Source organism: Exophiala bonariae (assembly GCF_035927105.1).
Source record: "Exophiala bonariae strain CCFEE 5792 chromosome Unknown scaffold_51, whole genome shotgun sequence".
In the NCBI taxonomy this organism is placed as follows: Eukaryota; Fungi; Ascomycota; class Eurotiomycetes; order Chaetothyriales; family Herpotrichiellaceae; genus Exophiala; species Exophiala bonariae.
The window spans coordinates 53057-77922 of NW_027042526.1; the positions used below are offsets into that span (position 1 = coordinate 53057).

Below are 24866 nucleotides of genomic sequence, written 5' to 3' on the forward strand. Positions count from 1 at the left end.
TCGCTACCATGAATATATATCAGATATACTTAATTTTTAGTGTCCTTATATACAAACATCCTAAACTGGGTATCAAGTCATTGTCGCTATACCAAACCCCGTCCTGATGTCCAATTTTTTAAGTCCCAACTCTGCTGGAGTTCCTCTAAATCTCCGCATTGGTCATGGTCCTGTCCTCATCCTTGTCCAGTTCGTCCGACCCCTGTAGTAAGTCATCCCATCATTTCGGCGAGGTGTGGGAGATATGAAACTAATCAAGCTCGCAATTCCCACGACTCGGCTCTCTCATTCGAGTGATCTAAACAAACCACGCCTGAAGGCTTGCATGTGTGATCATGCTCTCGTTTGGAGCACTATGCTTGGTAGACCAAGCACTTGTATGGAGTGCCGAACACCTGGAGAACGTCAATTATTTGACGCCCAAGAGTGCTCTTCCTAGCCATCGAGAGCAAGTTTTCAGCTCGATATATTTAAATGACTGAGCCATGTCTTTAAAGTGTAACGCCATCTCCAAAGCATGGAGGACAGCCTTATTGAACGCAGGTTACCTGGCAATTCCAATGGTCTTGTTCTTTTTGTTCGGGTCGTCTAGGGAGTCGTGAGTCATCTCCCGAACAGCCAGGGCATATTCGACATCTGGATCGGCGTCCGATAAATCTTCAGACGACTTCCGATTGTTCAACCAGCTGGTCTGCTTCTTCAGCCTCTGGGTGTCGCTTGCCTCTCTCTGGGGATCGGCATAATCAATCACAGTGAAGGGATTCTCTTCGACATCGCGATCTCGAGAGGCATTCCTTGCTATGTCTCCATATTGCTCATCTTCGATATGATCGATTCGTCCCGGCTTGATATCTTCCCATCGATTTTTGATATAGTCATCATCTGGACTAGGCATTGAGGGAAGTTGGCCGACTGGCTGGGCAACATCGCCTTTGGCCGGTGGATTTGTCCAGCTGTTTGCCTTTTGCACTTCCTCCTTGTGCTGTTTGTTTCTGTGATCACCTCCATCCATGGCAAAGCTACCCAGTCGGCTCATTTTGAAGGCCCGCAATCTATCCAAGGCGGTTTTGAAATCGTCCAGCACCACCGAATCGGTCAAACACTTGAAAACAAACGACAATTTCCAAAACGGATTGATGCCGACAGGAAGGGCTGATTTGAGCGCTGAAGTGACCGAAAGAACATCAAGCACGATAAAACAGATGCTAAGAAACATTGCACCAAGCATAACAGCAAATCTCGGAGAGATGCGAACAATCTGTACCACCGACAGGTCGTATCGAGTCTTGATGTTGTAAATCAAGACGACAGCAGCGAGTATCCACCAAGGATCACGACATAGTGCTTCCCATGGCCTGGTCTTGAGGAAGATATCGTTGACGTTGTGGAAGTAGGTAAAGTTTGCGTATATCTCCACGACCCAATAGGGTTGGACAAGAATGACGGAGCCGATGAAAAGTCGGCTAGCGGTCTTGCTTAAGAATGGTCGGAGTTTCATCCACGCAATGACGTTGTGCAGGGACCACGAGGCGTTCAAAAATATCGCGGCCACAGATAACCACCAAGCATACACCGGTGGATTGAAGAGGATGAAGAAGCCTTGCCAGTAACCGAGGACGAGCTATCCAAGACGTGCAGAGGTAAGTTTATGGGCAGAAACATACAAGAGAGTGTGACATGAAGACCTACCTCGAGTAGAATGAGCTTATGAAGCAGGACCCCTCTGCGCATGTTTGCCAGCGTGATGCAAGACATGATTATCAGCGATCCTACCATATATCCCTCCGCCCATGCTTCCAGCACAAGACCGGCCGAGTCTGTAGGCTTGGTGACCTCGTCCCGCCGCTTTCCAAGTATATGTAGCACATCTTTGATAGGAGGTACCGGACTCATGGTCACACCTTGGCCGAAAACGGCTTGTCGATGTAGATGATGACTTGAGATCTTTCGAATCTTGGTTACCAAGGGTGTTCCATCACTGAGATAGGTATCGCACAGCGCAGAACGGCTGCGGAGTTTGAAGATGGCGTCGAGCCCGATCGAGGTACGAATAATGTGCGCAAGAAGTCAGTCCTGTGCTGGACAATAAGCCAAAAAAAAGATTGAAAGTTAGGTGAGTGAGTGGCAAGCGACAACTTTTGATGGGCGGAAATGGGTGTAGAGTCAAGTGCGTGATGATGTGGGCAGGAATGTGTTCGCTTAAACGAACAGGTGGTGGACATGATCGAAAATGGCCATGATTGAAAGAGCTTTTAGCCGGGCAACCCGTCAGGAATGTGGACTGTGGACTGTGGACTGTGGAGGACTCGAGTGGTGAGGGATGTGCCCCAAGTTCCAAGTTCCAACACCCATGCCTAGCAAGTACCAAGTACCGGGGTATTTTGAGAGGCGTTCACCCACAGAAGCACCTCGAAGGGGCTATGGGGTCTAACCCCTCCGTCACTCCCGCCGTGCTAGGCACGGTCTGGTTCGATCTCCGGACTGGGCGCATGGCTGACGGGGAAAACTCCATCTCCAGGTCAGGTATACAGAATTCCCTCGAAACACGGGACAAAAGCACTGCCACTACTAGGAGACAGTTGATGGAATAATAGATGTATCAGGATTCAGGGGAGCTAGCTGCAGGAGCTTCGAAATCCCCATGATAGAAGCAATTGTCAAACACAGTTGACATGGCTACCCAGTTGGTCAACCAACTTGCGCAACTCGGCACCGGTGAACCGAAAACCACCCCCCGAATGATGACCCTGTCCGTTCCACGAACACATGAGAAAAACTCGTACTGGCTGGGATGGGAGCCTTGGACCCGTCCTGCGGGCGGTCTGGTGCCCCGTAAATCATCCGTAGTCCGGCCTTCTTTCGAATCACACAACGACTCCCTCTCGCCTGGCGTGACCGTGACCGGTGGGCGTGAAATTCTTCACCAGGACAGTTCAGAAACAAACCTCAGACAACAACCACACTTTTGTCCTGTAGCACAAAGGAATCACAATTTCGTCCAACAGAGAATAATAGGCGGCCCGTGTTGACCAGGCGCCTCCCCCAGCCCAGAGCGGGAGTCAAAAGTTACGCCCACGTTTTTTATTTTAGCGTGCTCCGGGGAGATTCCATCACATCTTCACCATAATGCCCGCAATCGGTTGGGCTCTGGTTTGAGCCTGTGATGCTGGCCCTCCCACAACACCACGGGTCAATTCTATTCTCAGCATGTTCATAGGCCGTCCAAATCACGAGGCTTCCTCGATCACGATGCTCATGAGACCATCCATATTCTAGTCAGAGTGTTGATATATAACCAACCATGAATGACATTGACATTGTTCTTCAAGTCGGGAGTGAACAAGCTCAATGCGTGAAGTAGTCATGAAAAGTTCACTAATCTCTCAATCATCAAGAGTCTAACTGGAAGCTCGCACGAGTAATGCTACGGGTGACCTTCCCCCTGATTCCATGATGCTGACAGCCCTCTTACCACTCCAAGCTCTCATGCACCATCATTCAAGTGCTTATTGGTCTCCCGAGGTCTATGGTGTGGTGTGTGATAAGCACACGCGTCGTTTCAACCTCCCTTCGTCCACAGGCTAGGTACAAGGTACAAGTTTGATGAACCTACTACGAGTAGTAGGTGACCTACTTTTTGCCAATTGCAACGCTGAAGTGCGGGGTCAGCTCCCAACCTCCAGGCACGGAGTACCTGCCTATTCCAATTAGGCAAGACTCGAGGAGGATTGCTTCCAAGTTCCAGACTCAAGGGTTGGAGGACCGAGGACGGGGTATTCGAATCAAACTCGATTTCTCCATCGGCGAAACATCGAGATCAGTGGTGATCAACTAAAAGTGCTCCGAGATTATAAGACCGGGGAAGTTGGCGGTCGCTTTCGAGTAGCGTTCTCCGACATTTAACCAGCTAATGATCTCCGTATTCATTCCGGGGTTTCCCCAGAAATAATGATTGCAAAGTTCAAGCTCCCAGATCAAGAGTTGGCCGTATGAACTTCGGCTTCAATTCGCAGTGCAGCGTGATTCCCCGCTGCTGGAGCCTAGGAGGCGGCTATCTTTTCGCTGGTTTCCATACCAGCAAGTACTCCGGCTCCAATAATACCGCCATCTCGAGCTTCTCGCAAAAACACACTCTTACCACCATCCTGTGGACCGGCTCTCATTACGAGACGGTCTATGAACCGTTGACATTGTTCCTTGAAATTAGGATAGTGCTGGATGATTCCTCCCGTATAGGCAATGACAAGTTCTTCAGGCCCTGATCTCCAAGCCGAGGCTCCAGGGGCAGGGGAGAGCGCATCTCTTGTGTTCTGTTTTTGAGCTACCGAAAGGTGTGATTTTGGCGATGCAGGTTTGCTGTCACTTTGCATCGGCACATCAGGTAGTGAAGCAGGGCTTCCAGGCTCAGTGAGTGCTACTTCACCCACTGTTGCTAGAAGACCAACTGTCGAAGCAGCTATCAGTCCCGCCGATCGAACTTGAACAAGTTGTGCGATCTTGCGGAGTGCTCCAGCGGTGTGTGGCGTCCATCCCCAATTAGAGGATTCTGGAGGGGGAATCCGACGCTTCAGCTCACCAGCTAACTCGGAATCAGACCGAGCTCTCGCAATAACGGCACTGACAAACGTTGTCGTGAAGCTATAGCTGTGTACAAGAGTGGCGGGAAGAGATGCAATGGGTATTGCAGGTCTGTGTGCCTTCGTCATATAGTTGAAGAAGATGATCCGAACTAGCTCCCCGATGTATCGCCCACCAGTCATGTACTCAAGGGGTTGAAAACCGGGTCGAGCGCAAGCTTCATCCAATTCACGATCCCATTCAGTGGCGATGGCTTTCAAAGGACCGCAGGCCCCTGCAATTGTGATTTCCGTATTAACCACAGTTTCGATTGCATCGGGTTTGTTTCTCTTGATTGGCTCAACCTTGGACGCTCCCAAGCTGGAAAGCTTCATGGGCACTGTGGCATTGCAACCAGTCCCAACAATGACACCGGCAGCGACTCGAGAATTGGGAAGGGACTTGACGGTATACGCGAGGGAAGCAAAAGTAGCAATGGTGTCGTTGGTAATGGCAGTGATCTTCAGTTGAGGGAGAGGACCGAGTTTCCTCCTTTTTGCTCGTGGCGAAGATCTTGATGGAGACTGCCGTCTGGTGTGCCGTGCATAGCCTTGCAGTAAAGTGGAGCCAAGGTCAAGATCCGAGTTCATGGTAAAACCCTTTCCCATGGGCATAAGGGTAGCGGAGGATAGTTGGTCTTGCCTATGCTGGTTCAGTATCACTTCCGACACGTAAGAAAGATAAGTAAGACGAGACCCACATCATTGGAAAGCTGAAGGTAATCCCCATGGGCAACTCGTCTGGGACTGGGAATTTGTCTTTGTCGGAGCTCAACCGGTCATTTACGACCTCAGCGATACAATCTCCAATCCATGCAAATAGATCTTCGGTTTTGTCCATCTTAAGATGCTCACCTATCGGCCATGCCTTTTCGAGTGTCCGGCGAACACGCGGTCGCTGGGCGTTACTAATGGTTGCACGTGACCGATCTGCTCCATTGGCGCTGGGCAACTGTTCGTCGGCATCACCCAACAATTCGATAAAGGCAACACGCAAGTTGGTGCCACCAACATCGATGGCCAGAAATTGCCCGGTCTCTTGACCCGACGGTAACTTTGTGACTGGGGTAGGCAAAAATTGTTCGTCTGATCGTAATGCTAGCTCTTCATAAACCTTGGAGAACTGGTAGGCTAAGTTGTGGATGATGCCATCATCAATGTGTAGCGGTTGAAGATAATTGTCGAGGTCATGCTCTCGATCATCTGGAGGCGGACTGCCATTGCTGACCGATTTTACTGAGGCCAGCTCCGACATGACGGGTGGTTGAGAGCCTTAATTTCTGGAGGTGTTGAGTCAGGCTAACTCACGTGCCAGAAGATCCAATCAGCGTGGGATGAAAAATGCAGAAAACAGGAGGAAGATGCTTGTGAAACCAGAAAATGTACCTCAGGCTCTAGGAATGGGGTAGGATGGAAGAGAGTAAAAGATCAGAACGTTGGTGTTGAAGTTACGATGAAACGAGAGTCCGATAAAGGACCCAGAACCTTGAAGTGGTTTGAGCAACGGCGTTTCCAATATGAAGTTCGTGGTGGTTCAAATGTGACCTTGGAGTCGGATGTGACCCTGGGAAAGTGAGGGTATCAGCCTCAGCAAAACCCAAGCACAGATCCTCGTAATTATAACTGCCCGCATTGCACGGTAGCTGAGCCCTACCGAGTCCATTCAGTTGGCCCGGATAGCTGGTCAAGCCCAGACCCGTACTCGTACTTGGTCTCTCGGCCAAATGCAAGTTAGGCGGTCAAAAAGGTTAGTCTAGGGACTGACGGACTATTCGCAATAGTCCCATCCCCACCAAACCAACGAGTCTACAAAAGGCTCCCGGGTCCACACAAACTCACATGGTTGAATTGGCCTTTTCGAGAGACAAGAACCCGGATGCAACACCTAGCGAGGTTCATCTTCAATCGCCGAGTACTTCACATGTATATATGTGTTCAATTTTCTCCTCGCGAGGTGAAATCTTTGAGACTGGAATTAGCGAGAGGCCGGTGCTTGTACGAGTAGGTAAGCGCCCATGGGGTTAGCTCTTCACAATGGGGGACGTCTCCTGCCACATGGCGACCAGGGGTACCGTACTATCCATCAAAGCTAAGCGATGAGGGTCCAGTAGACCACTATGAAGCTTGACGAGTTGGGTGCGAGTGCCTCCGTAGGTTTCCTTACTCATCTTAGGGCGATTGTCCTTTTGCAATTTCTTGGGATATACAACAGACTCGCCGTAGACAGAACAGGTAAGATGAGAAAAAGCACGGCTTGCAGAAGCCATCTCAATCCAACCATGAGGCAAGCTGAGACCTTCAAGTCAACGGGACCCAGTGTGAATTGACCGAGAGTTTCGGACTTGACACTGTCAGGCCACAATGACAAGCGTGGAGAGAATAAGTACATAACTAAGTACCCATTGTTGGTTGGGGGCTTCATTATCGAGCAGATGTGCAAGAGCGAGCTTCGTCAACAAAGTACGAATACGAGTGCCTACTCGGCAATGAAGCTCCCCAAGCTGTGAAGGATGACGGAAAAAGGTCAATGGTTAGAAAAATCATGCGGCCCTCATACCCGGAAACCAATTGCTTCGGGGCTCTTGATGCCTAAGCCTCTCTAAGTCTAGGGGAATGCGCACCCCTCGACCCTCCTCGGGGCTTTAAGCACTCTTCCCAACGACCCCGAAGTCGCGTCATCCCGCCAAGCCTGGTGTCGTTCTGATTTCAGGGCCAGCACCTTCAATCCGAAAGTCACCACACGTCCAGAATTGTGCTCTCATCCGGTTCCAGGCGGATAACATCAGTATCACGAGCAATTGATCACTTTCACCCAACCAAGTACAATACTCTGTGCTTTGAAGGCTAGCCTCAATAATCTCACCTGGTACTCCATCATGTCTTCAGAGCAGCCTGCAACTGCGCCAATGGTGGACGATAAGGCGCTTCCATACCACTCGCAGATCCACATCGAGACTGCGAGGCCAAACGAGACAACGTTCTCTACGAGAGAGTACATGTACAAAAGATTCTTGCCTGCAATTCTCACCATATTTGCCCTCCTAACGATCTTTCGCTCTACATTTGTCTCAAACCACCATTATACTCCAGGATGCGGACAGACACTGCATTCCGAAATCATTAAAGAGATGGAGAGACCCAAGGTTGAGCTTGAATCTCATGGAATGAGCAGATGTCCAGACTTCAAAGACTGTCTGCGCGAACTCATCTTGCCAACGATGGAAAAGGTCAACGATCGAGTCAATTTCACACTTAGCTATATTGGACGGTAGGTCTACATGATTTTATACAAGACCTCTGGCTAACCCCTCCCAAGTATCGATCACAAGTCTGACGCGGTTACTTGTATGCATGGACCCGCCGAGTGCTTGGGAAATATCATTGAACTGTGCGCCGCGAAGATTTATCCCGACCCCAAGATATATCTCGGCTTCACCAACTGCTTGACGTCCGACTATCACAACATTCCTCAGCGAGATTTCGTTGAAGGCTGTGCAATGGAACACGGGATCGATTTCCAAAAACTGAACTCTTGCATCAGTGATGAGGGCGAAGGAATTGATTTGCTTCGAGCAAGTGTGTTAAGAAGCCAGCAGAACAACGTCACCAAGAGCTGCACCATCAGGCTAGCTGGTAAGGTTCGATGTATTCGAGATGGTGGCAAGTGGTATGATTGTCCTGGCGGTAGTTCGGTCGACGCGCTTGTGAAGGAGATCAACGCCCTGTACGAGGCACAGGAGGCATAAGCCAGGTTGACCATGACCAGTGTCGAGGACCGACGTGGTGCTCGACTTGCTTGAGATATTTGTGTTGGCGGCATGATACCCCCGGAGTTAATGGTTAATTGAACACCTCCAGCGCTCAAAATAGGTCGAAGTCGGTTCAAATTGGATCAAATGTATCTGAACATATTCTCCCTAACACCACGTTTCATTGATACAGCTTTTCCATCCTCAAGTTCCAATCCAGCCTCGCCCCCATCACCTGCTAACCCTTCCATGGCAGAACGCATTTCTTGATCGAGCTCAGCCACGGTCTTTGGTTTCTTCGGGGTTTTGTCCGGCTGTTGGCCTTGTTCGTGGGTCTCTTTCGATGTCTTCGCCTGCTGCTGTCCTTTGACTTGACTCATCGTGGAGCTCAAACGGTTCGCCTGGAGCTTGGAGGTGACTTTCCAGATATCACGCAAGTGCACAACACTCTTTGCCAGGAGTGACATGTTGGTAGAAGCTTCAAGCTCGCTGTCGGGACCAGCTACGTAAAGTTGAACGACCACTTATGGACTTAAATATCTCAGTACTCACTATCTAGTACCTAAATGATTGCCGTCACCATCAATCTGTGAAAGTGCTCGAGGTATTCCGGATTTTACCTCCTACCACTCGGAGTTTAATCCCGCCCCTCGGATAAATTTCCTTAGTCATTTCACTTCCACTTCCACTGCCTGTCACCTGCGCCCCTCCCTGCCTACCATACCAATATCTTACAATTAATCAGTGAAGTTGCAGACTCACCCTCATTGATACCTTTGTCCTTCCTTGTCTCCCGCGAGACATCTGCCTGTCAGTGCTAGAAAGCGCCGGACGCCTCTCGCCAACTCACACTGGACATCAAAAGCACACCATGGCTGCTGCTCCGCAACAGTTCTACGAGCTTTACCGAGGAAGCAGGTAGGTTTTGACGGGACACGCCATGTTGGCCACGACAGGTTCGTCATTGACACTTATTCCACAGCATCGGAGAAGCGCTCATTGACACGATCGATGACCTGATCAACGATGGACGCATCGAGCCACAATTGGCCATGAAGATCCTCAGCAACTTCGACCGCGCGATTGCAGAGACACTGGCTGAGAAGGTCAAATCAAGACTCACTTTCAAGGTCAGATACACCGAACTCAGCCTCAGCTCTGAGCTGACTGACATTTACAGGGTCACCTCGAGACTTACCGGTTCTGCGATGATGTCTGGACATTTCTGGTCAAGGACGTGAGGTTCAAGAGCGACGGTGGTCAAGAGTTTACTGCGGACAAGGTCAAAATTGTTAGTTGCAATTCGAAGAAACCTGGTGAAGTCTAGGTGGCAAGCGACGAAGAGGTGGAGCGACAGTGCAAACCCCTTCGCCACGTCCACATCGATGATGCCTGTGCTCAACTCAACCGCAAATTCACCAGGGCAGTTTATAGACCGGATCAAGACTACAGACGCGTGTACTAGATTCCTGGATTCAGGGAGCGACCCTTTACTTTTATTTGAACCTCAGCATCGGTGGTGTGCTTTACGAGTCATGCATGGATGAGGAGTTTAATGGATATGATACCCAAGGTTCATGATTTTCAGCATAAGTAGCGATCGCATAGCATAGAAAATCACTACATTTTAAAGCTGTTTTCTTGACAGAGAAGTAAACGCGTAGTCTGTTCTTTAAGAACATGTTTGGGATCCGATTTCTTAGTCTGCAAAATCATTTTATACAAAATGGATGAGTTGGGGTCCAATAGGTGTTTATCCAAACATTTAATCATCTAATTCCTCTCCTCGGGTGCTAGCAATCACTGCCTTCGCTGCACCTATCCGATTGCCAGGCAGCCAATTTGTTGCACCTGCGACTTCACGGAAGACATGCGGACATCTTTGCTGGTGATACTCCATCACCAAGGTAGACATGCTCCCTGTTATCTGATCTGGTGAGGTGCACATCAACACATAATGGCTCGCAAATTACCTTGGGCTGTGAGTGATGAACCGGCAGCGAAGACAAGTCGACCAAGCCCATCAGTGCGCCCAAAGCAGGCTTCGCACGATCCAGGTGAAGACGATAATGACCTTCTGCCCTCAAATCGCGGACGCAGAATAAACACAAGTCCCAAGATGGCCTCACGATCTACCAGAACTCCTTCGACATCCCCGGTCCGCGGACCTCCGTCTGTTGAACGCATGCGAGATGGCTACGATGGCGACGATATCTTCATCATGGTCGAGGATGAATTCCAGTCCATTGCCCAATCGTACACTGCTCACCTCCACCGCGCCGAGTATAAGAGACTGATGCGAGAGGCTCGTACCGCACCCAAGAACCTTCCTGAACCCACTTCCCCCATGTCAAACGAGGCAAAGCGGAGACTACAAGGTGAAATTCTTCACAAGAAACAGAATGACACCTTGGATACAATCATGGGAAAGGGTTCTACAGAACAAGATGACGATAAAGTCGGCGACCTGTTCTCGGGGACCAGCCTTGCTCCTCTCATGGCACAGAGCCGTCAGCCAAAGCGGTCGTTGATCGGTCTGGAGAAGATGTCGAGCAGCACAAGAGCAGGCTTGGGATATGGCAGGGCCCCTCCCCCAAAGGCTTCAATTCAAGACATTGACAATGAGCTACGAGACGACGACAACGACAACACGATTGATGACATGATACCAGGCGAAGCCGATAACGTGATTGATGATGAGATGCCAAGTGCAAACGATAGTGACAAGGTATTGGGCAAGAAGAGAGCGGACGACAGTAGCATGAGGCCGAAGCGTAAGCCTCAAGCCCTCGGCAGTGACTTCATGAAACGAAGACGGGAGAGGGAGCTCCAGAGGGAAAAAGAGAAACAGTCAAGACTCAATGATGTGCCGACCTTCATTATTGATTGAGTATCCTACTGGGGGACTCTGAGAGAGTGCTTACGACTCAGATCATATTTATTCTTCATGCACACGTCACAAATTTGACCATGATGCGGATATCGACCCAACCCTCTTCATGAAAGATGGCTCCTGAGCGTTGTCTCTATCTCTGTTCACTGATGGCTCGGAGGCAGGGTTTGTATCTTCGTAGCTGCATGCATTCGTTGGGCGTCCTCTCGAGCCTGCTCGATCAAAACAGCATTTCTAGAGCCATGAGGTCAGCAAGTCTGTCTAGAAGGAGCGCAGCGAGGATTCGTGTCTTCTTACCCATCCACATCTTTGCCCAGGGTGATATTCTCGCGCCGAAAATCAGTGGGAGGGCCCTGTACCTCGGTCAATTTGTGTCGATATTGTCAATACCAATGTAAGTCCCTGCTTACGATCTCAAGCTTCCTCTCTTTCTGTGGGACAGTGTAGTATGGTTGTATCTTTCTCTTGAGCCATTTTCGACCAGCTCTTACTCGGTCCATGGTGACGAATGCCAGTTGACAGCAAGACAGCATCGATGAGTTTGCTACCCGAGAGGCAATCTTGATCCCAGCGTTTATGAAGACTGATGCTCGTCAGACGCCTAAGTTAAAACACATCGAGTTTGTCAGCTGATGTGCCGATGTTGGCCCTGGGTGGAAGTGAAGGTGATGAGTGAAGGTTTGGGCCAGTCATGCAATATATCGTCCGTGCAGGATCGAACTCAAGGTGGCGATGATCTATCCTCTGGTCGTCGGAGGTCCTCAACTATTGCGAGACCGAGCTGCAGGTACCAAAGTAAGAAAGCTGGGAATTAAACGAGGGAAGAGACACAAGGGTCGATGGAAAGAAGGTGTACAGAGTAGGATTCAGAGGATGGCATTGTCAGCACAAAATAAGCCGTGTTCAAGAAGAGATATGCGGAGCTTTGAAGAAGTATCGTTGTCCCTCTGGAGACCGCCAGTGCGTTGCAGTATGGGGATTTCTTTTACGAGCCAGCCTCGCGTTGGGTACCGTTCATCATCGCAAGTGGATCGATCATCTCTATATCCCGACATTGCCATGCATTGAAGATCTTCACCTTCCATGGGCAAAGGGAAAGCAGGCATCATCCCGCTCAAAACAATGGCCCAGCAGGGATTTAAAACCCTCGAGCCGTACGGCTACCTACGAAGGATGGTGTACTACGGTCGGAAACACGCTCAGGCTGCGCCCTCGATGACAGAATGAAACATTTGGCGTCCCCTCTCACACAGACAACAGAAACCGAAAAATACCAATGCGATCTGGCGCCCGTTGCTCCGGTCAACCCATCAGAGCGGGAATTGCAGTTCACCTCTGTGTGACCAGATACAGGCGGACGCCGCTGTACGAGGACCGAACTGTTTCCAAAACGCCCGCGCAACGTTACTCGAATGCTGCTTTTTTAATCTGCAGTCATCCCTGTGTGACATGGCGAGATGGGTCTCTCGATGGGAGGGGATTCTTGGAGATTTTGAACTCTTGAGCTACAAATTTTATTCTCCCTTCGAGGAGCCCTCACGTCCACGGATACGGATGCCCCTTGCTTCGTGGAGTCAACGCCGGAAATGTTCCTCAGCGCTTTGACCTTGAGGCATTCTTTACAATTGATTCATATGTATCAACACATCTGGTCTTTTACACGGTATAGAACAATCATATCCTTAGGTGATTTTTCTCGGATAGTCCGGCAAAATGAGATTCAGTGGCAGGGTGTTTGCGTTTTCCTTTGGCATCTTGGTCATCTGCATGTATATCTTGATGCTTCGTAAGAGCCGGATCCATGATGAAGAACCCGAATCACATAACGAACCATTCAGATTTGATCACCGGCATTTCGAACGACCAAGATTTCATGTTGGAAACAATTCGTCTCATTGAGAATGGATTATATCAGGTCATCGACCCACCCGCGACAGAACAGCAAAAGAAAGAGAGAAAATCACCGGCACATGGGCCATAATCACGCCCCAAACAACTCAAACGTCCTGCGAAGTATCTGCAATGGCATCAGCCACGTACTTCTCATTGATGTTTGTGGAGCCCGTTGCGAAATCGGCCACATGTGCAGGAACATCCTTCACACGGTTCACTTTGCCCGGCACGGGCTCTCCGAAATGCTCATAGACGGGGATGACGCCAATCCAAGTCTGGTCCTTCAAGTCTTCGCGGTTCGAATCTTTCAGTTCGTCCCGCGGCCCGCCGACGCGGATCTTGCCACTTCCTCCCACGACCGAGACCTTGAGGATACTCGTGCTCTGCATCTCCGCGCCGTCGGGCGGGACTCGAGTGTGTCGCCAGCGATCGCGGACCACGCTGTTGGTGATCTCCTCCATGGCCCAGAGTTTCTCTTCTTCATTGGTCACCACGTTGGCGTATCCAAACAGCGCGACGGAGCGGTAGTTGATGTCGTGGGTGTACGGTGACAGGGTCAGAACCAGGCCGTCCACCTTGGTGGCTGATATCGTGACGGGCAAGCCTTTATATTCAGCCGTGGCAGTTGCGTCGGCACCATTGGCACTATTGCTGGGACGCGAGTGGTTCATCAATCGACTGCTGACGTAGCCATGGACGTAAATGTCAAGCGGCTCCCCCAGCGATGCAGACGGATGGTCAAAGCTGGCTGCCAGCCCGACCATGGGCAGCGTTATGGGGAATGGGTTGTTTGGGTCTGGCGTGTTGAAAGACACATTCAATACTGTGCTCGAGTTGATAATGCTGTGGATCGTCTCAAGATCGTAATTGGCTGTCCAGTGTCTGGCGTCAGCCTTACTATTTCAATAATCAAAAAGCCCGACCTATCGGTTCCTGGGTCCTTCTGTCTTCCTTGCTCGTTCATGGTTATGTCATGTCATTGTGGACACTTACCTCGTACATTATATCGGTTAACCTTGTTAACCGCAGTCTTGGGATATTCAAGTGTCCTACCGGGAGGCATGTTTTCGATTAGATCAGGTTCTTCCCGCAACCACGGATGACAACCAAATTAATCAAGTGGATGTTGGAGAATGATGGCGTATGTATCACCAGATCTTGGGACGTAGTGGAGCAAAGTGATAGATTTCAGATTCGAGAGGGAGCTGGGCATCACAACCGAGATATATCATATTTCACGAGACAAGTCCTCATCTCCGTCGCATGCAATATTGTCTTGATACGTCGTCTTCCTAGAGTTTGGCCTAGCCAACGCTTGTGATTGGGCCTTGATCATCATTTCTCTCTTTCCAATTCCGGCCGCACGCCCTTTCTCCTCTCCTCTCGATCTTGTGCTACCTTCGCCTAGGTACTTTCATCAACATTACCAGTCCAGTGGATGTCGCTGGTACCTCAGGCCCACTACGAGCCCAACATCTCCCGCCATCCCAGACCGGCATGTCCAGCCGAGGGGAGCCGGAGGGGCAAGGCTAAGAGATAAGGGATGTCAACTATCTAGGCTTTCCTTTCCTCTCTGTAATTGAAATGCAATTATTGGACACACTCGCACTGTGGGCTGGGGCCCTCTGGGCGATCAATCACACACGATGGGTTCATGATGAAAAGGACACGCGTGGCAGAGTTTCGACGTTCCCTAATCAGGAGATTTTAGCCCCCGCCTTTCGCTTCCCACTCGCGTCCGATTGAGTTCCGAGTCATTGAAGTTTGTTGACATGTCTTCTTGCCCAAGGCTTGCGATAGACATGGCAAAGCATGTTGGACGGGGCGCCGAGGATGGTTTCAAACAGGTATGTGTCAGCTATCAAACCTGACGCCCAGATTCGATATCTGCAGTATGGCACTACAAGGATCGGCGTACGTTCAATCTGCTCATACAAATCTCATTGTTATCTCGACCGAAATGACACTGGCATTCGTAGTCAAAAACCAAAAGACCAAAATCATTCACAACGCTTGAGGATCATAATTCGAGCGCCCCCTTTAATTCAAGTCCCGCGTACGCCTCGAGATAAGAGCTGAAGAGATTACTTTTATGCCTGTCTCCTCAAGCCCAATGCTGTCACCATGGGACGATCGTTGATGGCAAACAGAAACACATCCGTGTTAGATGTGGCCGTATGCGAGATCTGACTCCATGCAGGAATAGCAAAGGTGTCTTTTCCAGTCCATCTGATGTCCTTTGGGCTCTTATCTCCTGGCGACAGAATGGTGGAATATCCCTCTCCTTCGACGACATGATAGACGAACGAACCAGTCTCCTGAACAGTTGGTGACGTGGTCCCTGCCGCAACACGTTCCGCTTGAGCCCCCAGGGTCGCAGAAAGGGCTTTTCCATCATCAGTCACATAGTGATAAACAGCATATGGCCCTTCTGCGCCCTTCAAGCGTTTCTCCACCGGCGCCCATGGAAACTGTGACTTGCTGTTGGTGCTCAGCGTGCTAGGGTATCGTTTCTCAGGATACTGATCCGCGAAATTCAGAGGTAGAAACCTAAACAGTGGTAGGTCAAGTCCGTCCAGCCAGATCACCGGGCTGTTCCCTTCGTTCCCGTGATCGTGCCACGTCCAGCTTGGTGTGAGGATCACATCTCCCCTTTCCATCATCATCTTTTCTCCCTCGACCGCCGTGAATCCTCCCGATCCCTCGATAATGAAGCGCAAGGCAAAGGCTACATGCCGATGGGCCGGAGCCGTCTCATTTGGCAAAATGAGCTGCAATCCTGCATATATCGACTCGGTGGTATATGGGGCTTCTAGAGTCGGGTTGACCAGCATCAGCACTCTACGTTCGGCTTCTTCTGCCGTCACGAGTTTTCCGGCTTCCATTAGTGATGGTCGCATTTCTGAATACCGCCATATGTTCGGAACACTTTCTGGGTTGGGCTTTGGGGGCACCAATTTGTCGAGAACCGTCCATAGTGGGCCAGCGTTCTTTTCCCGTAGGCCACTATAGAATGCAGCAGCCTTAGGCGTTTCTTGGTCAAACGATGTCGCTTTGGCCGCAGTTGTTGTGGTCGTTGCTGTTTCAGTCGCCATCTTCGAAATGGTGAGCTCAGGCGGAATGACTTTATCCGTTTGTCACTCTATGCACGTCGGCAGGAACTGGTTGTGGTACGGGTGCGCAAAACCTCGAATTGTGCCTTTTGGTAACTATATCCAGAAACCTCGCCTCGAGGATGAATTTCAGACATGGAGTTAAGACCTTTCGTCTTGCATGTTTGAGGTCATCTCGGGAACTGAAGTGTACGTCCATCCCGGATAGTCGACCGAGAGGGGTCTCGGGTGGCGGGCTCGGAGGCATCCGAGCTCAGTCAATCTGTACAACCACACTGGCACGCAGATGGAACGGAATATCTCGTGGGCTCGGATGATGTTCCAGTTAACTGATTGAATGGAAGATGGCTCTAGTCGCTTCAGGATTGCGCCTTGTATGCAATGGCAGCCAATGAATGTTACGACTTCTGACAACCTCTGCAGCATCGATTCCAATTTTTGACCAACACACCACCAGCATCGACTATGGCTACCGTCAAAGGATCGTGCCTCTGTGAAGCCATAACCTTCGATATACAAGGCCAGCCAGAGAATGTCCTCCAATGCTTCTGTACTCACTGTGCTAAGAATGCTGGAGCCTCGTATCAATATGTGCGCATCTGTCACGATCCCTGCACCTCCGCCATTTCAAATGGTACCAGTGCATGTCTAACAGTAGGAGCATAACTAGGTAGCGAAATTCAAATTCGACCAAGTTCAAGTGAAGGACTCCAAGACTGCGATGAAGACCTACATCCTGAAGGACACGACCAGCGGGTCCGATAAACACAAAGTCTTCTGTGGTGACTGTGGCTGTACGCTATGGACTATCCCGATGAGGCACGGTGGCACGCATTACATGATACGGACGTCCCTGATAGATGACGGGTAAGTGTGGTGTCTCGCTCAGTTCAGAAGACTGAGGTGGACTAATGGCAGTGGGATAGGTTGCAACTCTTCCCCCCTCAGGTGGTCTTCTTCGCCAGTCGCGACAAGACACAGGAAAGTCGGGAGGGTCTTAAGTGTTTCGCCACGATGCCTGGGTTTTGATGGTGAATAGCAGCGAGTGTTTTGAATAATTACAACATAGATGTTGTGCCTAAACATTTCTTCTGACAAGCGAAGTGACATGTTGCTTTTCACATTGAAACTCCCACTTGTCCAATTCGATTGGAGTCTATTCTTCCTGACCATCTCTACATCCTCTAGAATATGCCAGCCCAACTGTGACCCCACAACTACTCGAACACCATCTTGTTCTTTACACTCCCAAGATGCTCGATCTTGACCTCGACCACATCCCCATCCTTCAAATATTGCGGAGGGGACATGCCCATGGCGACACCAGAAGGCGTACCCGTCATGATCACTGTTCCTTTCTCCAGAGTCGAGCCCTGGCTGATAAATGAAATGATCTCCTCCACATTGAAGATCAAATCATCGGTACGGGTATCCTGTCGGCTCTCACCGTTGACAAACGTCTGCAGACGCAGGCCACTCGCGCTTCCGACCACTTTAGGAGACACGAGCATCGGGCCAACTGGAGCGTACTTGTCGAACCCTTTGCTGAAGCAGAATTGAGGCACCCCGCCCGCATATGCTGGGTCTCGTTGCCATTTGCGGGCCGAAACGTCGTTCGAAGTGACATAGCCGGCGATGTGGCTGAGGACATCAGCTTTCGCAATGTTCTTGCCTGTCTTGCCGATCACAATGCTGAGTTCTCCTTCGTAATCGCACTGGTCGTCTTGTGCCAATTTCGGGATCGGGATATCTTCATCGTGGGAGGCGATGGAAGTTCTGGACTTGATGAAAATCGATGGGTATGGCGGTGGTTTTCGACCTGCTTCCTGGACTATTTACTTGATCAGCCTGGTGCCCAAGGCTGCTCACTCGGCACCTCTCAGTGGACATGGAACTCACTGTGCTTCATATAATTCAAACCCACGCATTTAACGATGGGGACATCTGTTGGGTTTAAGATCCCCAGCAGCTTCACAACCTTTGTCTTCTGGCCCGTGGCTTCCAGGCTGAACGGATCGCTGCCTTTGAACACGTTTGCGAACAGCTCTCCCTTCGCTAATAACGATTCCAATTCATCGGCATCTTTGATAACAGGCTCGCCAAAGCTCTGCTGGCCTGACTCGTCCTGGAACCGTATGAGTCTTTCCCACGACATGACTTTATAAGACTAGGATAAATTTTTTTCTTTGAATAGTTCAAATCAATGCCTGTTATGACTGGGTATACACAAAGTGTTAGGAGATGTTCTGTGAACTGATCTCTTGAACAAAATTCGTTTTTGGTGTTCGGTGCGACATCCGACTCGGACTTGAGTGACAGTTGAGTGCGGGGGAGGTGGCGTGGTCGTCTTTCGGAAGGCCTTCCGAGCAGAGGGTTCTTAGCTAATCCACCTAGATTGTAAGGGGGTAGATTCTTGCTTACGGGCCACTCTCCGGAAAGCGTTCTGATTGACTAACGCCAAGCACCACTTCGTGGGAACAACCACTTTGTGGGACGCGTTTATCATGTGCCGCAAATGTATTAATTAGCCATTTAATCAAGTCCTGTCAACGCAAACTAAATGATGCCGATTTGATGAATTAGATAGGCATTCTACTAGTAATTAAGCCCTCATTCCACATGATAGATTAATGATCGATCGGGTTGTGCGACCAGAATGATATTCGCCTCATCGGTAGTAATACCACGCTCAATCATGACCTCTTTTACTACCCAGGACCTTTTCTTATCCTATTTTTTAAGTCTCTTAACTATAGATATCTCCTCCTTATCTAGGGTCCTTTTACGAGCTATTTTGAGCTCTATAGCTAATACACGATAGACGAAGTTCTCCTTTTTATAGGCCTTTAGTATTTAACGCACTAAAACCTTACCTAAGCGAGTAGTTTTAGCTATTAAAGTCTCGCTAATTACTATAACTTCATACCTCTCGGTTGGCGTGTATTGAGTAACAGTAGGAGGAGGCATTAATTGAGATGATACCTGCCTATAATTGCGCATTTCACGACTTTAAAGCACTCTAGTAGGGTTATATGGCTATAAGCTAGTCCTCCGCTAACCTATAGTAATAAACTTGCTCGTCATCGCATTCTCTCGTACCTTATAGTAAAGAGCGTTAAACTACGCTCTCGTAACTTACGTAAATTCTATAGCGATATAGCTCCATAAATGCTATAAGTAATAGGCCTTAAGTTAACTAAATGGATCGAGATCGCAAGATTAATAAAGGTGTAAGGTATAAGGGAGTAAATACACTACTACCACTTAATTTATTAGGCATTTATAAAGGAAATCGCCTATTACGTATATTGGATATTCATCAATAATAAGAACTCGCCAATATAAGCGATTCTCCTTAGGTCGACAACGACGAGTCTCTAGTAAAAATATCTCTCGTAACTACTCGATTATATACTCATTATTAGTTTACCCCTTTATTATAAAGTCGTACCACTAGTTTAGTGCCTCAATAGTATTAGGAAATTACACATCGAGTGGTTTATTAAATGTCGTATCGCGATGAATAATAAGTAGATTTAACGTGTCGCTAATAGTAGATATATACTCTAGAATAGAGACCTATCCTATAGAGCTACTAGCCATTAATAGTAGCGCGCCTAAAGAGCGAGAATAAACTACTTACTCCTTTTATAAATAGCTTATTTAATAGCTAATCTCATTCATATTGTAAATGTCCTAGCACTTAACATTATATCGCAAAATTACCTCATTTACGTAAATATACTACCCTTAGAGTATTTGCGAGATTAAGGCGACTATCCTAGCCTTTTTAAATAAGCGATTCCGTCTAGTTTTGAGTGATTCATAGCGTTTTAAAAATCGCTCTACCCAATTAACACTAAATGATATAGAGGGCTCTCTTTAACACGCTAATACCTCGACTATTTAATTAATTTTAGTAATATTTAGTGGCTAGTATTGCGCCTATAGGTCTAGAATATATTAAACGAGAACCCTTTCTTATAATTGAGTGAGCCTAGCGTACTCATAAGTAGATTCATTCCGTGGAGGCATTCCATTAAATCGTCGGTACACTAAACTTCTTGACGCGCCTATCGCTTTAGCGGCGATATAAAGCGACTTGCATTTTCCACTCTCATAAAGAGCGACAGCTCTAGTTGCAGGATCCATTGAGAGCGAGTGATTTGATTGAGTGGTTGTTACGTAAATAGATGTCAAAGTTTCATAAAGTGGATAAAACGTGGTGTTGTGAAACGCGTCCCACAAAGTGGTTGTTCCCACGAAGTGGTGCTTGGCGTTAGTTAGTTAGGTCGGTCGTGGCCGGGCAAGAGCACGAAAACCAGGCCGACGAGGGATTTGATCCGAAACTTATGCCATGCTCGAGGTCAGCGCATACGCTCCTGATGAGAGTACGCCTTGCTACAATCTGAGGTTATGATATACCAAGCACATGCACCCATGGAGAATTTAATTTGCAAAACACCGTCGTCTGACCTTCACTGTCCAAACTTGCTCTGCTCAGCCCTATCGAGGGCTTGAGACGTCTCCGTGAACACATCGTAGCCAAATAACCATGGTTGGAAGCCCTTGTCTGACCACAGATTTGGATGGGAGTCCTCTCCGTTTGTTGCTGTAGCCTCTTCCGACATGTGGTCCTTTCCCAGTGCTCTGTCTCTCGCTTCCTGCTCAGGACCATCTGGCATGTGCCAACGCTCTCCATTGAGTCTCGAACATTCTTGAATGCGCTCACATCGAGATTTCCTGACCGTCTCGAATAAACCGAGGTACTGTGAGATCTGGTCCTGAGATTGAACACGACTCAGGCATTCTGCAAGTGCTGCACCGTCCTCGATGGCCATGCTTGCTCCTTGTGCCAGGTAGGGTACCATGGCATGAGCAGCATCGCCAATCAGCACTACTCGGCCAGATTTGCTGACCCAGTTTGTCAGAGGCGGTAAATCGGCCAGTTTCCATTTCAGACAGCCCTTGACCTTGCCCAGCACCCTTTTAAGAACAGGGTCAAAATCGTCATATGTTGCTTTCATTTCGTCGAGATTACCAGGTTCATTCCATTTCCCAGGGGCCGCCTGGCCGGGATGTGACATGACGAGATTATACATGGCGCCTTGTCGGATAGGATAAGCCATGACATGCCTCCTATGGCCTATCCAGCTGTTCGCATTGACATCTGACATAAGGTGGGCCACCTCAGGATCTGAGAGCATATCATCGCTCGTCACGGTCGCTCGAAATGCGCAATTTGAGGAACTGCTGGGTTCTATCACTTGATCTGGAATGACAGACTCCCGAACTCTCGATCTTATGCCATCCGCCCCAACAATGACATCCGCGGCGAATTCCTGTCCGGTTTCAGTTGTAACAAGAGGCACCTCGGTGTTGACAGAAACGACACGGGTCGACATTTGTACCTCGACGCCCAGGGACTTTGCTTCTTCGTGAAGTATTCGCTGATAATCGGCTCTGTGAATGAGCAGGTACGGAAATCCGTATGTCTCGGTAAGTCGCGGGTGAAGTGGTGTCACACCCAGAATTTGTCCAGTCGCATATCTTCTCAACGCAATGTTTCTCGGCCTTTCAACCCATTGCTGCAGTCTTTTACTCAGTCCATAGGCATCTAGGACACGCATACTGTTCGGTGGAATTTGGATGCCGGCTCCAACCTCTGATAGTTGGGATGCACCTTCCAGTACCACCACCTCGTGTCCTTTCCTGGCGAGCCCTATGGCTGCTCCTAGCCCTCCCAGTCCAGCACCGCATATGACGATGCGAAGTCTCAGGTGAGGTCCGACTGCAGTCTTCTCACTAGTGCTCGTAAATCCAGGCATGTTGGGTGTAAAGTCTGCAAGATTATCTACTACTGCGCGTTGGTGTCAAATGGATTTATCGAATAGTATGCACCATAACCTCAACTCAAGGTTTCACCTTCATATGCTACTAGATGAGTAGCTATAAGTGGGCGAAATCATAGACAATATACCGCTTCCGAGACGAGAGATTTTTGAAGGGACTGATGTAGCCGGACCTACATCCGCCTCGTGTCAGGCCGGCATCTTTTGTGCCCCGGACCTTCTCTCGGACGTTCCGTCTTTCGGGGATGGTGTATTTGTATGGGCCTGCGTTGCCACGTGTCGTCATATAATCGAAAGACTTGGTTTCTCTCCATCACCCCTTAATCCATACTCGAAGTTCACAAGCAATCTGCAGCGAGCCAGGGGGCATCAGCCTCATCACGTGAAATGGCTGTCAAGTATGCTGCCATGGATATTCTGCGCTGTCTGCGAAATGATACCTCTTGGGACTGTATTGATAATACTAACGATATAGTGGCTTTTTATGAATTCCAGAGGTTGGACAAAGGACTTGGTTGTATGCCAAATGATTACTTTGTAAATGCTCCTGACTTTGGAGGAGAATCAAATGGCTCATCTGCCACTCTTCAAAGTAGTGCATATCTGCGATTGATGTCTAGTCCATGTATGTGAAATATCGTCCCCCAACTCTTTATTGCTGATATTTAACCTAAAATCTCTTCCGTCAATCAAACATCTACTTCTCCATCTCAGATTTTATTCTCCGGCACGAGAACCCATATCGCATTCGCCTCGGCAAGCACCCTGCCGCTTTCGTCCTCGATCTGGCCTTTAGTCAACCACTTACGTTTATCTCTCCTGACAAGCCAGCACTTGAGTATGACCGCAGCTGGAGTTGTGACCGGGGCACGGAAACTCGTGTTCAGATTGGCGGTGAAAATCTGGCCCCGAGGTTTTGGCGTCGCATTATCTAGATGCTGTGAGATAACCGCACTCATTGTCTCGTCGAGTAGTGCGCAGATGACGCCACCATGGATGACGCCAGGGTGGCCGTCCACTCCCCGTTCGCCGAATTGCAGTAGAAATATTAGTTCGGCAGGTCCGCGATTGATGGGTGGATTGTTGTTGTGCGCGTTGGCGTCGGAAGCTAATTTGGTACCCGATGATGCATCACTAGGTTCTGGTGTGATAAAGTCCTTTAGCTGAATCATGATGAAGTGTGGAACGGTTTCGGTCGTGTTGATCGTGTTGCCGAAGAACGTGTCCTCTCCACTTGTCTTGACATGCCTGGACCAAAATGGGATGATTTTATATGCTGGATTGCTTAACCACTTATTGGTCCATGGTATCGATGCAAAATGATTGATTGCTTGAACCGGAGGGTTGTAGTTGGATAGAAACGTGGAATAGAATGTTCGCTTGTCCGTTATTGAGGGATCGAACTCGATGAATTCTTCCTTCATTTTGTTCGTCTCAGCGATTTGGCCCAAGGCTCCTCCTGTAATTGCAACCAGGATCAAAACACCTCAACTCAGAACGACAATGGCATAGTCTTGTGTCATGTGCAGATTTCCGAAGGGACTACATCGATCTATGCCAGCTGATGTCGCGCCGGATGTCCCTGGATTTGATCATGGTCAGATCAGGAAATAGCCTCGGTGGTCAAATCAAGAGGCTAAATGCATCCAATTTTAGAGAGGATTGGAATGACTGTCTCATTATGGTTAAGCGCCACGTGATTAGAGTAGTTTTGTGCCAACCTAAATTTGGCCTCGTCGTTCGCCTCAATGTTCATCATCTCATGTCAAGCTGTTCTTGATATATTCTCATATCTCATTGCAAGAGATTTCATGAACGTGGCCAACGTTCAAGACTGCCTCAAATTGTCTCCGAGCTGGGCAAATAGTCTACTTAAAATTGCCTTCCGCCTTCACACAGTGACAGGGAACCTGCAGTGAACCTACAGTGTCCAGTGTTTCTGCCCAATGCCCGTGAGCCAGGCCGCAGATGAGCTCGCCATCATTGCTAAATATGTCGTCCCGAATCGCATACTCGACGGAATCTCCGAGAGCACGATTATTGATTCAGTTTCAAGTTGTGAAGCTGAAGCAATCTAGTTGTCTCTTGATCCAGATCTGAAACGACCTCCCGTTTTAGAACGTCCGCTAGTGCCATTTGTCGGCCAGACCCAACTCGCAACGTCTTTCCTCAGTTGCTAAAAGGAGTCGATCGTGGAAAATTTGCTGGTCAATCATTGCTGAAGTAGCAGTGACTGTCATATGCATACTCAGTACTCGGTACATTGCATGACTTCTGAAAATAATGTTAGACAGGGAACTTGAAGCACACATCAGGCCAAGTCTTGGCAGGAATAACCATCGACCCCTGGCATAGCCTTGTCAAGCAAGACTAACCTCATTTCCCTTCCTGAGACATCGCGGAACGTGATGGCAAACCAGAACTGTTTCCCTCTCGCTCTTGACAAGCCTTTTCACGACTGTGGCCCATGGTGATGGTCGCTTTCCTCACCCAATTTTGTTTGTGCGCTTACGAGTACGAGTTTCTCCAGGTCGGGCGGACCACATCCACCTTGACTTCGCCCCTCAAAGGGTCAACGGACGCTTGGCTCCGAATGTAAAAACTTTTATATAATAATGAGAACTGCTTGTTTCTTGAGGAATTTGGGAATGTCGTCTAGGCTGTAATTCTTCGTCAATCGCAACATTTACATCTCGTCCCTCGCTTCACTTCTCAACGGTCTGCTGGACAGCCTCCCCTTTTTGAACAAC

At 49.0% G+C, this 24866-nt stretch overlaps 11 protein-coding genes across 11 annotated transcripts; 3 read left to right on the forward strand and 8 right to left on the reverse strand.

The window, feature by feature from the left end:
• Positions 1-544: 544 nt before the first annotated feature.
• Positions 545-1893, reverse strand: LTR84_011283 (uncharacterized protein; the record flags this gene model as incomplete). Its single annotated transcript, XM_064854816.1, has 2 exons — positions 545-1621; positions 1690-1893. 2 exons carry the CDS (start codon positions 1891-1893, stop codon positions 545-547), a joined length of 1281 nt encoding a protein of 426 aa, XP_064700075.1.
• A 2147-nt stretch (positions 1894-4040) lies between these two features.
• LTR84_011284 (uncharacterized protein) lies at positions 4041-5871 on the reverse strand (the record flags this gene model as incomplete). The annotated part of the gene is made up of 2 exons (XM_064854817.1): positions 4041-5259; positions 5318-5871. The coding sequence occupies 2 exons, from the start codon at positions 5869-5871 to the stop codon at positions 4041-4043; spliced, it is 1773 nt and encodes a 590-aa protein (XP_064700076.1).
• Positions 5872-7492: 1621 nt separating this feature from the next.
• LTR84_011285 (uncharacterized protein) lies at positions 7493-8362 on the forward strand (the record flags this gene model as incomplete). The annotated part of the gene is made up of 2 exons (XM_064854818.1): positions 7493-7884; positions 7933-8362. The coding sequence occupies 2 exons, from the start codon at positions 7493-7495 to the stop codon at positions 8360-8362; spliced, it is 822 nt and encodes a 273-aa protein (XP_064700077.1).
• A 146-nt stretch (positions 8363-8508) lies between these two features.
• LTR84_011286 (uncharacterized protein) lies at positions 8509-8832 on the reverse strand (the record flags this gene model as incomplete). The annotated part of the gene is made up of 1 exon (XM_064854819.1): positions 8509-8832. One exon carries the CDS (start codon positions 8830-8832, stop codon positions 8509-8511), a length of 324 nt encoding a protein of 107 aa, XP_064700078.1.
• Positions 8833-9236: 404 nt separating this feature from the next.
• Positions 9237-9692, forward strand: TOA2 (Transcription initiation factor IIA small chain (TFIIA 13.5 kDa subunit); the record flags this gene model as incomplete). The annotated part of the gene is made up of 3 exons (XM_064854820.1): positions 9237-9283; positions 9348-9495; positions 9546-9692. The coding sequence occupies 3 exons, from the start codon at positions 9237-9239 to the stop codon at positions 9690-9692; spliced, it is 342 nt and encodes a 113-aa protein (XP_064700079.1).
• A 630-nt stretch (positions 9693-10322) lies between these two features.
• LTR84_011288 (uncharacterized protein) lies at positions 10323-11255 on the forward strand (the record flags this gene model as incomplete). Its single annotated transcript, XM_064854821.1, has 1 exon — positions 10323-11255. The coding sequence occupies one exon, from the start codon at positions 10323-10325 to the stop codon at positions 11253-11255; it is 933 nt and encodes a 310-aa protein (XP_064700080.1).
• Positions 11256-13255: 2000 nt separating this feature from the next.
• LTR84_011289 (uncharacterized protein) lies at positions 13256-14214 on the reverse strand (the record flags this gene model as incomplete). Its single annotated transcript, XM_064854822.1, has 2 exons — positions 13256-14022; positions 14145-14214. 2 exons carry the CDS (start codon positions 14212-14214, stop codon positions 13256-13258), a joined length of 837 nt encoding a protein of 278 aa, XP_064700081.1.
• A 1027-nt stretch (positions 14215-15241) lies between these two features.
• On the reverse strand, positions 15242-16246 carry LTR84_011290 (uncharacterized protein; the record flags this gene model as incomplete). The annotated part of the gene is made up of 1 exon (XM_064854823.1): positions 15242-16246. One exon carries the CDS (start codon positions 16244-16246, stop codon positions 15242-15244), a length of 1005 nt encoding a protein of 334 aa, XP_064700082.1.
• Positions 16247-17481: 1235 nt separating this feature from the next.
• LTR84_011291 (uncharacterized protein) lies at positions 17482-18419 on the reverse strand (the record flags this gene model as incomplete). Its single annotated transcript, XM_064854824.1, has 2 exons — positions 17482-18095; positions 18164-18419. 2 exons carry the CDS (start codon positions 18417-18419, stop codon positions 17482-17484), a joined length of 870 nt encoding a protein of 289 aa, XP_064700083.1.
• A 2323-nt stretch (positions 18420-20742) lies between these two features.
• LTR84_011292 (uncharacterized protein) lies at positions 20743-22092 on the reverse strand (the record flags this gene model as incomplete). Its single annotated transcript, XM_064854825.1, has 1 exon — positions 20743-22092. The coding sequence occupies one exon, from the start codon at positions 22090-22092 to the stop codon at positions 20743-20745; it is 1350 nt and encodes a 449-aa protein (XP_064700084.1).
• A 734-nt stretch (positions 22093-22826) lies between these two features.
• On the reverse strand, positions 22827-23540 carry LTR84_011293 (uncharacterized protein; the record flags this gene model as incomplete). The annotated part of the gene is made up of 1 exon (XM_064854826.1): positions 22827-23540. The coding sequence occupies one exon, from the start codon at positions 23538-23540 to the stop codon at positions 22827-22829; it is 714 nt and encodes a 237-aa protein (XP_064700085.1).
• Between the last annotated feature and the right edge of the window lie 1326 nt (positions 23541-24866).